General features: G+C 42.3%; 1 protein-coding gene across 2 annotated transcripts in view; it reads right to left on the bottom strand.

The window, feature by feature from the left end:
- Positions 1–14,568, bottom strand: part of spns2 (SPNS lysolipid transporter 2, sphingosine-1-phosphate) — a 72,332-nt gene that overhangs the window by 36,889 nt on the left and 20,875 nt on the right. For both annotated transcript variants that reach the window (XM_083986054.1, XM_083986053.1), the window contains exon 2: positions 14,191–14,256. In XM_083986054.1, the coding sequence (XP_083842180.1) occupies positions 14,191–14,256 (66 nt within the window). The remainder of the gene's footprint in view (positions 1–14,190; positions 14,257–14,568) is intronic.

Here is a 14,568-nt window from a genome sequence, read left to right as displayed (position 1 = left end):
CTGGCAAATCACCAGAGATGGAAATCTTTAATAAAATAAAGCGTTGTATACAGTATACGTAACAAACAGGCAGCAGGAAAGGACCCAGCAGCGAGGAGCTGGTGTCTCTCTGTGGATGTTTGCACTGTGGACCGAAGGAGAGGAAAAGATTTCATAACCTAATTTATAAGACAATGGTCAGCTTTGACTACCTAAGGTCAGACTGCAACCAACAGGAACATGCCAGCTCACTTTGGCGGCAAACTTTGCCTTTATTACTAACACTTCTGTTTATATAGCTCTGGAAAAAAATAAAGAGACCACTCCAAAATGTTCCTAATAAATCAGCCTTATCTCTACATGTATGGCAGCCATCGATTCCAGCGTCTATTGAACTCCAACACAAGCACACCTCTACTTAGATTATAAATAAATAAATAAAAACACTGCTGCGATTAAAAATTGGGATTATTCCACAAATGTTGATTTCTAAACTCTTCCTAAGTTTAAAATGTAGTGTTGTGTTGTTCTAAAATGAATATGAACTTGTTCTCTTTGCATATACAAGGTCTGAAAACACCAGAATTCTTTTGTTATTTTGACCTGTTGCCATTTTCTGCAAATAAATAAATGCTCTAAATGACAATATTTTTATTTCCAATTTGGAAGAAATTTTGTCAGTAGGTTATAGAATTAAACAAAAGTGTTCATTTTACTCAAACATATAGCTATGAATAGTAAAACCAGAGGGACTGATCATTTTTGAAGTGGTCTCTTATTTTTTTTCCAGAACTGTACATGTATATGTCGACGCAGTAATTGAAACACACAGAGCCGAAACGCAAATAAGTATTGCAGTGTTTTGCATACGCGAAACTTAAGCAGACAGACAGGATGTATCACCTGAAGGAATGACTTGTTTCTGCCGATTACAGTATTTACTGTCTGTGTGTATAATTATAATTATGATGGCCCGTAAATGACAATGGTGGTGGTACTGCATTGCGTAGCCATCCATCTCTGAGGGAAGTGACTCAACCGTAGACTGGAAAACACTTCAACAGACCCAACAACAGTATCTGCTCTGCCTGACATCCTGTCTTTAGCATTTCATTAGGCTTATGTAACATTATTCTCCTCTTTTATCCTAACAAACACGGATTCCTTTCTTTTAAAATCATTGTTTATCTTCTCAGAGGCCGCGAGTAACTGTCAGTTCTACACCAGCGAACAAACCTCTTGCAGTTAATTAATAGCAAGGACACTGGTGACTAAATTAGTGTGTGTACACTGACTGAGAGCTGTGCAGTGAATACGGAGGCGTTTCATTGTAACTTCGCAAAGTTGCCTTGAACCATTAAGGTCATTTATTAACGTTGTCTCATCTGACTGCAGGGGTGCCTTTGAGGCCGGTCTAGCAGAAGTGTTTTTTGTATTTTGAACCCTCTTCAGAGCAGATATGGTGCAGATGAATTAATCATTATTCCGTCTTATCTATTTCATTCTCTCTCACACACACACACACACACACACAGTCTCTTGAACTCTGTGTAGCCTACTTCTGACAGAATACGTAACAGCAGCCCGGACTGAACTCAAACTTCTTTCACAATGAATCCTTAATCCAAAATCCGTCTTATAAGCACCTCAGGTATCTGCTTTGATGCTGTCTTCTTTAAATTCCAAAATAAGACGCTGTGCATGTTTCTCATAGCCTCTAAACGAGCAAATCAATTAGTCAAGAAGTCTTAGGACATTCCACGAGAAGACAATGGATGGATGCGTGACAAGCACAGTAGCAGGTATGATGGTGGGAAGTTAAGGCCCTATGTGCGTGAGCCTGCAACATAAAAGATTATAATGTGTCACCTACATGATGATGACCTGGTACATTGTTGTTAGTCAGCAGCATTGTTGTGTAACACGCACACACGCCAGGCAGAAATACATACTGTATATACCAATAGCTCACATGTATTTGACATAGTCTTATTGTGAAGTTCTTGACTTTTAACTAATAAAGGTTTTTCAATTAACAGTAAGCTATTAATTTTACATTTATAAACGCCTGGTAAAGGTCAGTGAGCCCTAATGTGATCATTTATCTTCATTTATTAGCTACTGTATCATCACCATCGTCATTTATTATCGCTCATCATTCGTGAAGCCTTATGAAGTACAGCACAGTATGTCTCGTGGTGAATTAGCACCAATGTCTTTTATTGTTTAAAAGATGATACTGTAATAAACGGTCAATTGGTTGAAGTAATTATACTGAATGATTCAGTTGGGATGATCTGACGATGGAAAATTCAACATCAACTGAACTCAAAAATGGAAAACAATTAACACACACACATGCACATTTCACACACACACACACACACACACACACACACACACACACACACACACACACACACACACACACACACACACACACACACACACACACAGATACACACGCTCTTCTCCTTCACATGCCACACAGATGGAGACTAGAAACACCGGAAATCCAGCCCTTGCTTTGATTGGACAGCGAAACAATACACTCGGGATGACTCACCCCCTGTGATTCAATGCCACAGTGAATAATAGAGCATCAGGAGGGAGATGCAGACACGTATGTTGAAAGTGTGTATGCCTGCATGTGTGTGTGTGTGTGTGTGTGTGATTGATATTCACTGAGCCTCTATGGATACATTTCCCTATGAAACACGAGTTTCCCCTGAAGAGAGCACCTGTGAGGCTCAGCATCCGGCTGTGGGATACCAATCGCTCAGCAGCACATTTCAACCTTTTTTATATTTCTTTTCTTACAGAGAAAAGACAGACTTCTGTGGGATAATCACATTTCTCGATGGTGAATAGACAGTGATTTAAATTGGAAAAAGTGGAATTGAAGGCGCTGAGAAGCATAAAAATAGAGTAGGACTATAGGACATAATCCCCATGCACCCAGTGGTAGATGTGCAGAGAAACTATTCAGCTGCTTTCAAGTGCTCCCTTTAAGCTTCCACCTCTGAGATCAGAGTTTTGAAGTGAGTAGTTTGTCATCCACTGAAGTGCTGCCTCTAGTTGGAAATCATCATCAGAAAAAGCAAGCAATCATTTTTTATTTAATGTTAGAAATCAAAAGACACAGAGCTGCCTGCTACAGGGGTAAACTGAGGAGAAACTCGTTCGGGTTAGCTCCTCAGGTTATTCAAAATGAAAACGTCCGACGGTACGTGTCGTTTATATGAGATGCAAACCATAGAAAGTACATTGTTCTTGTTCTCTCAAACCACTGAAAGTCAGATCGCATCAGTTCAGATCTCTGGAAATGCCTATATTCATGTTCTTCTTAGGTTTGTGACGGGTGTGTGTGGGGGGGTATTTCCCACCGGAGCTGAAGGCCCCATTATCCTCGCAGCTGTGAAACCTGACAGTCCGACCAAGGGGAGGACGTCAGCCCGAGGAATTTCACTGTCCGTCAGCTGCATGCGAGAGGGACGGAATTAGAGGAATAGGAGAAGCAGCAGCGCGGCCTCAGTGCAGGTCTGTACACGTCTGAAGGCTGGGCGTTGTCATTTAGAGTCATTTACAGCACTTTGACCTGTTCACTGTGGACAAGGTGTCTAGGTGTTAATGCGCATCGCACTGTAAACACACTGCTGCACCCACTACACGTCCATAAATACAACGGCCATCTCCAGTGACTCTCCTCCACCTTTGTGCTTCTGCCGCTATCTGCTCGCTGCAACCTGAGGAGTTTGTATGAAGAGTGAGTAATACACTGCAAAAACTCAAAATCTTTCCAAGAATATTTTTCCTTTTTCTTGTCAAAATGTCTCATTTCTAGTCAAAACTAAGACTCGTCACCTAAAAATGAACTTGTTTTTAGATTATTTTCACTTGTTTCAAACAAATATTCACTTGAAATAAGTAGAATAATCTGCCAGTGAAAGCAATGTGCTTGTAATAAGGAAGAAAAACTTGCTCCACTATCAGATTTTTCTACTTATTTCAAGTGAACATATGCTTGAAAGGAGTAAAACGTGTCTAAAAACAAGCTACTTTTTAATGTGATGTTTCTTATTTTAAGTAGAATGAGATTTGTTTTGACTAGAAATGACATTTGGACTAGAAATAAGACAAATATTCTTGGTAAGATATTTGAGTTTTTGCAGTGTAGCAGTAAAAACAGCTTCATAACTCCTGTATTGTTTCAGTCCTAAAGTGTGGACAGTGATCTCTTCTGACACAGCTTTGGCCATTGCAGACAATACACAGAATTACTGTGCTCAACCATTCAGTCTGACAATAGAGAGCCGAAGGTCAAGTAACGGTCGCCATGGGACCTCAATTCGGAAAAAAATCTCCATGTTAAGTGAACGGGAGTCAAAATCTTATTTTGTGATCCGATTGAATTGTGCCATGAGAAAAAAATATAACCTCTACCTGTTTAAAATATCACGTTTCATGCTGAGAAATCAGCAGTTTGTTGTAAAACTATTGTAAAATAAAATTCCGAAGAATCCGTAACCAGAAAGACTACATGGTCAAGTCACACACCAAATGCCGCCCTTTCCCGTGTCAGTTGGTGACGTATTTTTTGTGGGACACCAGAGATAGTAGTAGTAGTAGTAGTGAGACGCCACAGATCTGTAGTCTCTAGAGCGTCATCACACAAAATACATTCTTCCGTTGCCGTTTTACGATAAACTGCTGATTTTTTAGCATGAAACGTGATGTTTTTAGTAGGTTAAGGTCATATTTTTTTCTCATGACACAATTCAATCGGATCACGAAATAAAATTTTGACTCCCGTTCACTTACATGGAGATTTTTTCCGAATTGAGGTCCCATGGCGACGTTACTTCCTGCTTCCGTTTTGGCTCTCTATATGTGAGATTTTGCCGCTGCGATTCTTTGCGTGCCATTCCTGTGTCACCGTGATGAGGCCTGACCAGAATGATGACATGGCCTGTCATTTAAATATCATCTTGAGGTTAGGAAGGCACTTGGCATTGTTGTGGGAATACAACAGGTAACCAAACCCTGCATACCAATGTCAATGATGTCATCACACTGAATATATGAGGTACTGTGACCATATGTAACCCTTCCCTGAAAAGGAATACCTTAAAATGTCTGTTGCATAAAAGACACGTGATCAAAAGACGCCTAATTAATCGACCTTCCCTTGAGTGACACAGATAAAAATTTTAGCTCTTTCTTAACACGATGAATCTTTCACAATAAAAGAAATTCAGGTGGTTCTTCCCGCGATGTCTCCACAGGAGGCACAGGTGGTTCAAGCCGATCTTTAAACTTTCATGCACACGCTGGAATGCACCTGAAACTTTCCACTGAGACGTGTGGAGCAAGGCTTCCCGAGAAATAGCAGGTAGATAAATTCTCATTGTTTCCAGGAAGACACGGTGAAACAGTGTGAAAAACTCTTTTACGAGGCGTGTCTGCTGCACACTGAGTTCCCTGCAAGGTTATGATTTGATGTTGTACTGTAGCGTGGAAACAGCATCGCAAATTTACAATGATAGTAATAAAGAGGCTGTAATGTTAGTGGCAATTACGCCTTTTGAATTGCGGCTGTGGAGACTTACGCTCCGCAGCATGTGTGAGTTTAACAGAACGCAGCCTGGAGGTTGCATAGCACTTGTCCCTTGTGTATTATATTTAACACAACACACACTAAATCTACTGCTGTTTACTGGAGGTCTGGGCCTCATAAAGAGTTGGTGTGCGTGCATCCATATGGAGCAGAGCGAGATACACCAGGGTCTGTCTGCTCGGTGCGAACAAGAGAAAATCAATATTCATTAGAACAAAGGCTGGAGAAGATGTTACATATTTTATTATCTTGATCTTGCTACTGCTGACTGAAAAAACAAACTACAGAAACACAGAAGGGGGGAAAAGACACCATCTTTCCTTCTCTCATCACTAACCAATGCACTCACTCGCTCGCGGTGTGTTGTGTTGTGGTGTAGCATGTGTGCACTGTGCAGTACCGGTGGGCGTGGCAGCTTTGTATCTGACTCTCTAATGATTAATGAGACTGCCTGTGGAGGGTGCGACACATAACTTTTGTTTGAGTCGGACACTATAGGCTCAGCCCAGTGCGTTTCACTGAAACCGAGACATTCTCACTTACTACATACATCGCATTTCTGCTGGATTCCCCTTCATGTGGCGCCTCAAACATTTCTGCATTCCTCACATTTCTGATCACCGCTAATTCTCGAAGAAGAAACCCATCCATCCCGCTCAGGACTCCACCAGTGTTGGATTACCACCAGCGCAATTGGCTGCTGTTTGATAAATGCCACATGCGGCCTGGGAAATACCCATGCGGCGCTCTCCGTCTTGACTGTTTCTGTCAAACTCAGCGGCTAATTCCTGCAGAAGCTGCCACCGAGCGCTGCCTAATGCCAACTTACAGTAAACCTCTTTCATTTTACCCCCAAATCATTCTGCTTCTCTGAGGGCTGATAGCTTGTGTCACTACAGCTAGATACCTGCTCGATGTGAGATCTGCAGCTGGGGAGAATTATACACCGTTACGAATACCAGCCTGGCGGAGAGGAATGCCCCCAAAAACATCATCTTTTTAACATTACCAGCACATACCATAAGCAAACACATATGTTAAGAATAAAGAGAGGCACTTTTAGGCTTTTTTTCCCTTCTTCTGTACATTCATTCGTGTGCACATTGCACTGCAGGCTGCAGAATTAATAAAAACATGAAGTTATGGTGACATGAGCTGAGATCCAGTAGCAGAAGGCGAGGAGTTTTCCTTTTCTACCATTTTCCCACAGTAACTAAGAAGCCAATTAAATGACAAGCTCCAGCTGAAACCTTGTCTGTGTTTGTTTTCTTGCATGCTACCCTTGTTATTGGGATTAAATGGTGTATGACAACATACACACAGTACATGCACATACCCCATTACCTACACATACACATTGAACGCTGCAGCCCATATCTTTGACCTTGACTCTCTGTTGTTGCTGCTGTGTGTATGAATCGAGCTTGTGTTTGACTAGACCGACTGTGGAGTGTGTGTACGTTCCTTATTGATTTGTCGATGTCACGCCGAACAGAAAGAGTTGAGCAGCCTCCCCGTGCCGTCAAGTCATTGATCAGGGTTCAGTCTGTGTTTCGGAGAAGCTGAGGAGGAAAAAATACGACTTCCCTCTCGCCGACACTCCCTAAAACGGCCTATTTTTAAATCGCTATCATAACACCCCACTCCTTCCTTTGTGCGCTTTCCGTGGTACTTCAAAAAATAAGGAGCAACCAGATATCTCATAGGACATTCAAATGAAAAAGGGCTTGACAGCATGCTTGTTTAATTGACTGTGAATGTCCAGATTGGATTGGCAGTCACTCAGTCGGTCAGCGCAGCAGCACCACTTATTGGTTCGCTGACAGGAAGTGACAGAGAAGGAAGTAAAAAAGTAGGGTGCCAATCATCGGCCAACAGCTGCCCTCCTCCGAGACGTGGCCTATAAAAAAAAGCAGCACACACACACACACACATATACGCGCACATGGTGTGATGTTGATGCATCATCAGGTCATCGTTCTATTCTCGTCACAGCAGGAGGAGGAGAGCCGACTGCTGCTGCTGCCGCAATGTAATTATTTGGCCTAAAGGAATCAATAGTGGAGAGAGAAGATTAAACCTCGGTGCCATGCATGACCACGGGGAGGGAGTCACAGGTGGCCCGTTCTTCTCCCTCCGTTTCCCTTCATGTCCCCGACTCCACTAAACTCCTATGAGGTGCCAGCAGTGGGAGTGACAACAAGACTACAACAGCTGCTGCTGATAGAGAGAGAGAGAGAGAGAGAGAGAGAGAGAGAGAGAGAGAGAGAGAGAGAGAGTGTCGGCCAGGGAGGGACGTACCGAGGGACACCAATGACGGCCAGAGACAAAATAGCAGCAGCTGTGAGTGGCCAAAACAGCTGATCAAGCACTGTTAACTTAACTTCAGACTGTGTAAAAGGAAATCAGAGAGGCCTTCATTCAACAGTAGGAATGTTTGATTTACACTGACCATAAAGCTGCACACTTAGCTACACCTAGGGCTGCCACAAACCATTATTTTGATAGGCCTAGTCGACTAATTGGATCATACGTAAATTGAATGTAAAACATACAGCTTATAGCACCAGCATGCAGCTGCTCTTATATAACCATCATTAGCTTTCAGCTTGAAGTGTTTAAGGTATGTGCTAACTAAAAATAAAGACAATTACACTGCAAAAACTCAAAATCTTTCCAAGAATATTTATCTTATTTCTTGCCAAAATGTCTAATTTCTAGTCAAAACTAATCTCTTTCCACTTAAACTAAGACTCATCACCTAAAAATTTACTTGTTTTTAGATCATTTTCACTTGTTCCAAACAAATTTTCACTTGAAATAAGTAGAAAAATCTGCCAGTGAAAGCATGTTTTTTGTGTTATAAGGAAGAAAAACTTGCTCCACTATCTGTGTGCTACATGTAAGGCTAATGAATCAAATTGTCATCGCTAATGTTAACGTATACAGCTATCAATATGAGTAGGATAGTGAGTTAGCTCTCTGTTTACGCTAATGTTAGCGTCACGGCTGACCCCGATTACCACTACTGCGCATATGTATCAAGGCAGTGGAAGGTGCCGCAGCAGTTTTGATAGAAAAACAAAGTAAAAAAAAGAAAGAACATGCATCGACAATTGAATTAGTCGTAGACGATTTTAATAGTCGACATAATCGTGACTAGTCGACTAATCGTGGCAGCCCTATACCTCAGATCCAGTAAATAACAGGTTCCAGACAGCCGCATGCAGCTCACAGAACTGCACAGGATAAACCCTCTGTGGCCAAAAAAAAAACAAAAAAACGGACTTATGCTAACACGTTGCTGGCTTCTTGCGGTCGGTCGGGGGTTTAAAGCTGTTTTGTGTGCATTACAGTATAAGCCTGATGTGTTAGCGGAGCTCAAGCCGTAGCGCACAGCACCTGTGGCCTCATTTTCTTCGCAGCTCACACATACTGGCTGAATGGCAGACTGACACCATGTTAAGACTGGTGCAATGTCAGTCAGTGTGTGTGTGTGTGTGTGTGTGTGTGTGTGTGTGTGTGTGCCGGTGTCGTGTTTCAGGCAAGGCAAGGTGGGCAGCCACACACAGAACAGGGCACAGACAGTCTGCGAGCTGTTTTGAGCGCCGGCTCCTTATTAAGCCGCCACCGCCCCCCCCTCTGTACATCCAGCCTGCTGCATGACCCCAATAACTCAGCTTCCCTGCTAAACCAGTGCAGGGTAATAATAATTACTATGCCGGCTTCCAGTAGCCTACTATATGGGAGATAATTCAACTCATTATGATTTTTTTTCTTCTTTTTTTTTAAAGATTTGCCTCACAGCGCTTCAGTACAATAACCTCAGCATGTTAACAGGAGGTGAAAGACGTCTCTCAGATTTCTCAGTCAGGTCAACAAAAGAGACTCAAAACTCCCCTCAACCAAAGGTAATACCATCCAGGTGAACCCCCTCCTCTCCTCCATTAACCTTTCCCTGCCCCCCCTCCCCTTCCCCTCCTACCCCTCCATACCCCCGGGACTGGTCCTGTTCCCACACCGCACTGCAAAAACTCAACATTTTTCCAAGAATATTTGTCAAAATGTCTAATTTCTAGTCAAAACGAATCTCTTTCCACTTAAAATAAGACTCATCACCTAAAAATGAACTTGTTTTTAGATAATTTTCACTTGTTCCAACAAGTTTTCACTCGAAATAAGTAGAAAAATCTGCCAGTGAAAGCAAGTTTTTTGTGCTTGTAATAAGGAAGAAAAACTTGCTCCACTCAAACAGATTTATCTACTTACAGTATTTCAAGTGAAAATATGCTTGAAAGAAGTAAAAAAGTGTCTAAAAACAAGCTACTTTTCTATGATGAGTCTTATTTTAAGTAAGACTAGAACTGACATTTTGACTAGAAATAAGACAGATATTCTTGGTAAGATATTTGAGTTTTTGCAGTGCAGCTGTGTGTGAGTGTCACTCACTGCAGATAACCGCTGCCCACGGGCCATTATCGGTGTCCTGCTGCTCTGACAGGTCTGCTGAGCACAGGTGAGAGACCATCTCCACTTTGCTGATGGACGGAGTCGAAGGACGGACAGCTCCAGGCTTTTAATGGCATGCCTTTAGCCCCCACCTGACTGACAGCTATGAACATCTCATCCTCTTTCACAGGCAGCTGAGACCTCGGCTCCCCAGGCAGTAATGATGATGACACACGTGCACACACACACACACGCATGCACATGCACAATAGAAATGAGCACATACCTCATGTCAATTTAAGTTGTGTAAGCTGCTTTTTTTTTTTTTTTTTTTTTTTTTAAATAGTCAGTGTGTTACCAAATAACTGAAATAAGTGCATGGTACAGCGGAGGCTGAGCTCACCACAGGGTATTTTCCATAATGTGTTGTCCTTCAACATGTAAACACCGTTTTACATCACAGCTCAACACATCAGTCTTACCAAGTTATTCAGTGTCCAACCAACAGTACTGTATCTTTCTTTTCTTTCTGCCAATTCAGTGATATTATTCTACTTTTTCTTCAAGACATTAGTGTTAAAGTTTGAAATCCAGCCTGTGAAAATGCACCTGATTCTGATTTAAAGCAGAACTGTCCACAGTTAAAAGTCAAAGATAGACGAAAGATACACAAAGGCTAGACATTACATTTTTTTGCGCATTGAAACAATCAAAATGCAAACAGTGCAGCAGGTCTACAGGGCCCCCTGTGCTCAATCCGGATAGTGTTTCCTAAAAGCAAACAGCTTGTCAGTATCATGCAGATATGGGAAATTTTTCATTGCAGTAGTTCAGTAGATCAAGAGCCAAAGAAAAGGGCTGAAACTTTTCTCGTCTTCTCAAAACTGCAGCCAGATCTGGGTTCATCATAATGTGAACGACTCAGACTCAGTGTTTGTTCTAAAAGACTTGGATCCTGCAGTGTGTGGTCAGTGTTTTTTTGAAAGTGTGAGGGTGACCTGGCAGCAGAGAAGGAGAAAAAAAAAGAGAGAGAGAGAGAGAAAGCCTCAGCACACACACAACGCCCACTGCTTATAAAACACCTACGTGGGCAGTTTGCATTCCCAGGTGCACAAAAGCTGCCAGGCCAGAGGGAGCGAGAGGCCGGAGAGCGAAGGCAGAGCAGAGCCGTTCTGGCCTGCAGGTGCTCACAGAGGCCGGGATTGTTCCCTCTGGAGATGGAAGCAGGGGGTAACTCACTGTAAACATATACACTGACGCACACACGACACCACACACACACTGACACTCTCCCTTCCAGCCACCCTGATTACATCAACCTCCTAACCTCCAGAGATGGACAGAGCACTCGACCCCAGTACTTGAGTAAGAGTACAAATACTACTGGTCAAAATTTACTCCATTACAAGTAAAAGTAGCTCAGTCGACATGTTACTCGAGTAAGAGTAAAAAAGTACTTGTTTTTAAAGGTACTTAAGTATCCAAAAGTACATGCTTTTAAATTTACTTTAAGTAAAAGTAAAAGTAAGAGTAAATTTCTTATTTTTCACATCAATAAATTTCTATATTTTTTTCTAAATGAATTTAAGGACCTTTTAACTCTTGTTTCTGAAAATTAACTCACTGATGATGTGCTGCTTTTAGGGGTTAGGGTTAGGGTTAGGGTTTCCTTCTTTGACAAACACAGCTTGTGTCCAATAGTATAAAAAAAAAGGGCAGACCTGAAAGTAACAAGTACTTTCAGCCTTCCTAGAAAAATTAACTCGAGTAAAAGTAAAAAAAATTGTCTTGGAAATGTATTGAAGTAAGAGTAATAAGTACCAAAGAAATCTAATGCTCAAGTAAAGTACAAATCCTCTGGATATGTACTTAATAAGTACAGTACTCAAGTAAATTTACTCCGTTACTGTCCACCACTGCTAACCACCCTGATTACATCATCAACCTCCTAACCTCCTCTTCACATCTCGGCTCCCCGTCTGCGCCCACCCGCTCTCACACCTCCGGGCCGGGACGCGCAGCATTCCCCAGCATTCCTCAGGCCGGTGCGAGGAGGGAAGAGGTCACCTGGGGATCAGGGGCCGAGCGGAGTCTGAACCATGACAAGCCGAGACAGGCCAGACAGACCAAGCCAAACACAAAGAGACCCTCGCTGCTTTTAGCCCCGGTCTCTGCTGGGGACGGTGCAGAGGGCAAATCAGCTACACAAGCAACTCCAATAACACACAGTGTGTTGTGTGTGCCAGAGCGGCTGTGTGCATAACCTAAATAATGATCCAGAACAAACAGAATTAAAAGTCAAACACCCTTCACACAGCTTCCTGTTTCTTATTTAGATTTCATCCTAACCAGACACCAACTGGAAGTGTTGGTGTTTAAAACAAACACATGAGACGCTGTGCTCATAATGCACTTTATTCCACCTCACTCACTTTAGCAAAACATTACCAGTTTGGAAAAGCAGCACATGAAGAGGGTCAATGTGAATTTAAAAAGGTAGCACTAAACCAACAAAAAAAAAAAAAGAAAAGAAAGAAAAATATGTAAAGACAAAGGAGTTGCTGATGTAAAACACAGATTCTTCATACCAGCCAAACTGGGTGGAAATGAGATTTGGAAGTGATGAAAAAGCTCATTCACTGGAAAGCCAACAGAAATTACAACACTGATGTCTTTTTTCCTGGTAGATATTTTTGTCGTCAACACGCCATTCAGCTCTCAACTCAGAGTCGGTCTGAGAACATCAAGTGATGGAGGAAACACTGGGCTGTATTCTTTCACCCTCAAACTCAACCCTGCCTGGCTGCCCCTAAATGGCACTTTGTGTGTGCAGTGCACGTTTGTACTGTAGGTGTTTGAATGAGTTTTGAGGGCACACACACAGAGACAAGACTGGGTCCTGTCTTCCAGTGAGAGGGGGCTTTTGCATGGTATCTATCTCCTTAAAAGGTGAATTCATTTGGGGTCCAGAGTAAAAGCAGGAAACCCCGCCCAGACGCTCCGGGTGAAACACACATCCAGGCGCTCGGCACCAGCAGCACCGCCCGGCTCCTGACTTTGTTTTGCTTTCAATTGACCTGACCTGCCACCACCGCCACCGCCACCGCTGCTTCTGCTGCTGCTGCTGCTACTGGCTGTTTGAATATGCTGCTTCCAAAACATCCTCATTTAGGCAAGGCAAGGAAAGGCAATTTTATTTGTATAGCCCGTTTTTTTACAAACAGTGTGTCTCAAAGGGCTTTTACATGGCATCACAACAACATCCTCTGCCCTTAGACCCTCACATCGACTGAGGAAAAACTCCATAGAAAACCCTTTTAACAGGGAAAAATTGGAGAAACCTCAGGGTGAGCAACAGAGGAGGGATCCCTCACCCAGGACGGACAGACGTGCAATAGATGTTGTTACAGACAAGAAAACAGTTTATAGTTTATGACACAGAATGTGGGAAACACGGAAATGTTAACATTTAGGTCGTCCTGTGATAAATTCATGTGAAGTAAATGTAATTTACACACATACAGTAGACAATTTGAGCTCAAATTTGTTGGCGGTTTTCTCTCTTTTCCAACCATGGTGGCCGCAACTGCAAATGAATTCTTGCAAAAAATACTGAAGCGGTGCCATACTGTGTCTTGTCGTTTCAACAGAGCACTGTGAAATCGGCTTTAAACTCACTCATGATGGACAGTTGTAAGAAGGGAAGCAGAAATAGAAAGCTGTCGTCTTTAGATCACCACAACTGTACTTCTCAGACCTAACTGATGCTGACTGAGGCAACATCGCTGCAGGAAATTTCACACATTTACATGCAAAAAGGCTCCTTTTGTAGACTTTTTTGCGTTTTCCCCTGAGAAAACATTAAGTGGTTTCTATTTAAATCCTATGATTAATGCACCTCAACACATATTAGATGTATAAATAAATAATTAGTGCCTTAATTATGCAAATTAAATTACTAATGTGTGCATCATTTCCATTTACATATTGGTTCATCAATTTCTCAAACAATGTTTACATGTCAGGGTTTTTTAACAACACCGACATTTCCGTGGAACATGATCATTACCATCACCACGCGGGAATGTGTTTAGCTGTTGAGCAAACATTTTTTTCTTGTGTCATTATGGGATTAAGGGACTTACCTGTCGACAACAAGCCGATCCTACTGTCTGATACGTTATAGTGCCGCTGGATGTCAAGCACGACACCTGTAAAGAAGGAGGAGAGGGGAAAACATGAGTTGGTGGTTTCAATGCGTCATAAACGCTATAATCACAGGTATTGAAACAGTCAGCTGTCTTTGACTTATTGCTTGTTTAATTCTGGCTTTATATGGTATTCTGTTGTAGCTTGTGATTATGGCTGGATATGATGTATAGACAGTGCTCAAGGGCCCATTCACTTAACGTCCCTGAGGAGCAATAAAACAGCTCTGATAAGTGCTCTCTTGGCCGCCGTACAGCGCTAAACTTTAGTAAACGGCTGCAAAGATTTCACTGCAGGGTCTTGTACTGTATAAG

Source organism: Trachurus trachurus, assembly GCF_905171665.1.
Source record: "Trachurus trachurus genome assembly, chromosome: 14".
Classification (NCBI taxonomy): domain Eukaryota; kingdom Metazoa; phylum Chordata; class Actinopteri; order Carangiformes; family Carangidae; genus Trachurus; species Trachurus trachurus.
This window is presented reverse-complemented; position numbering and strand designations above follow the sequence as displayed.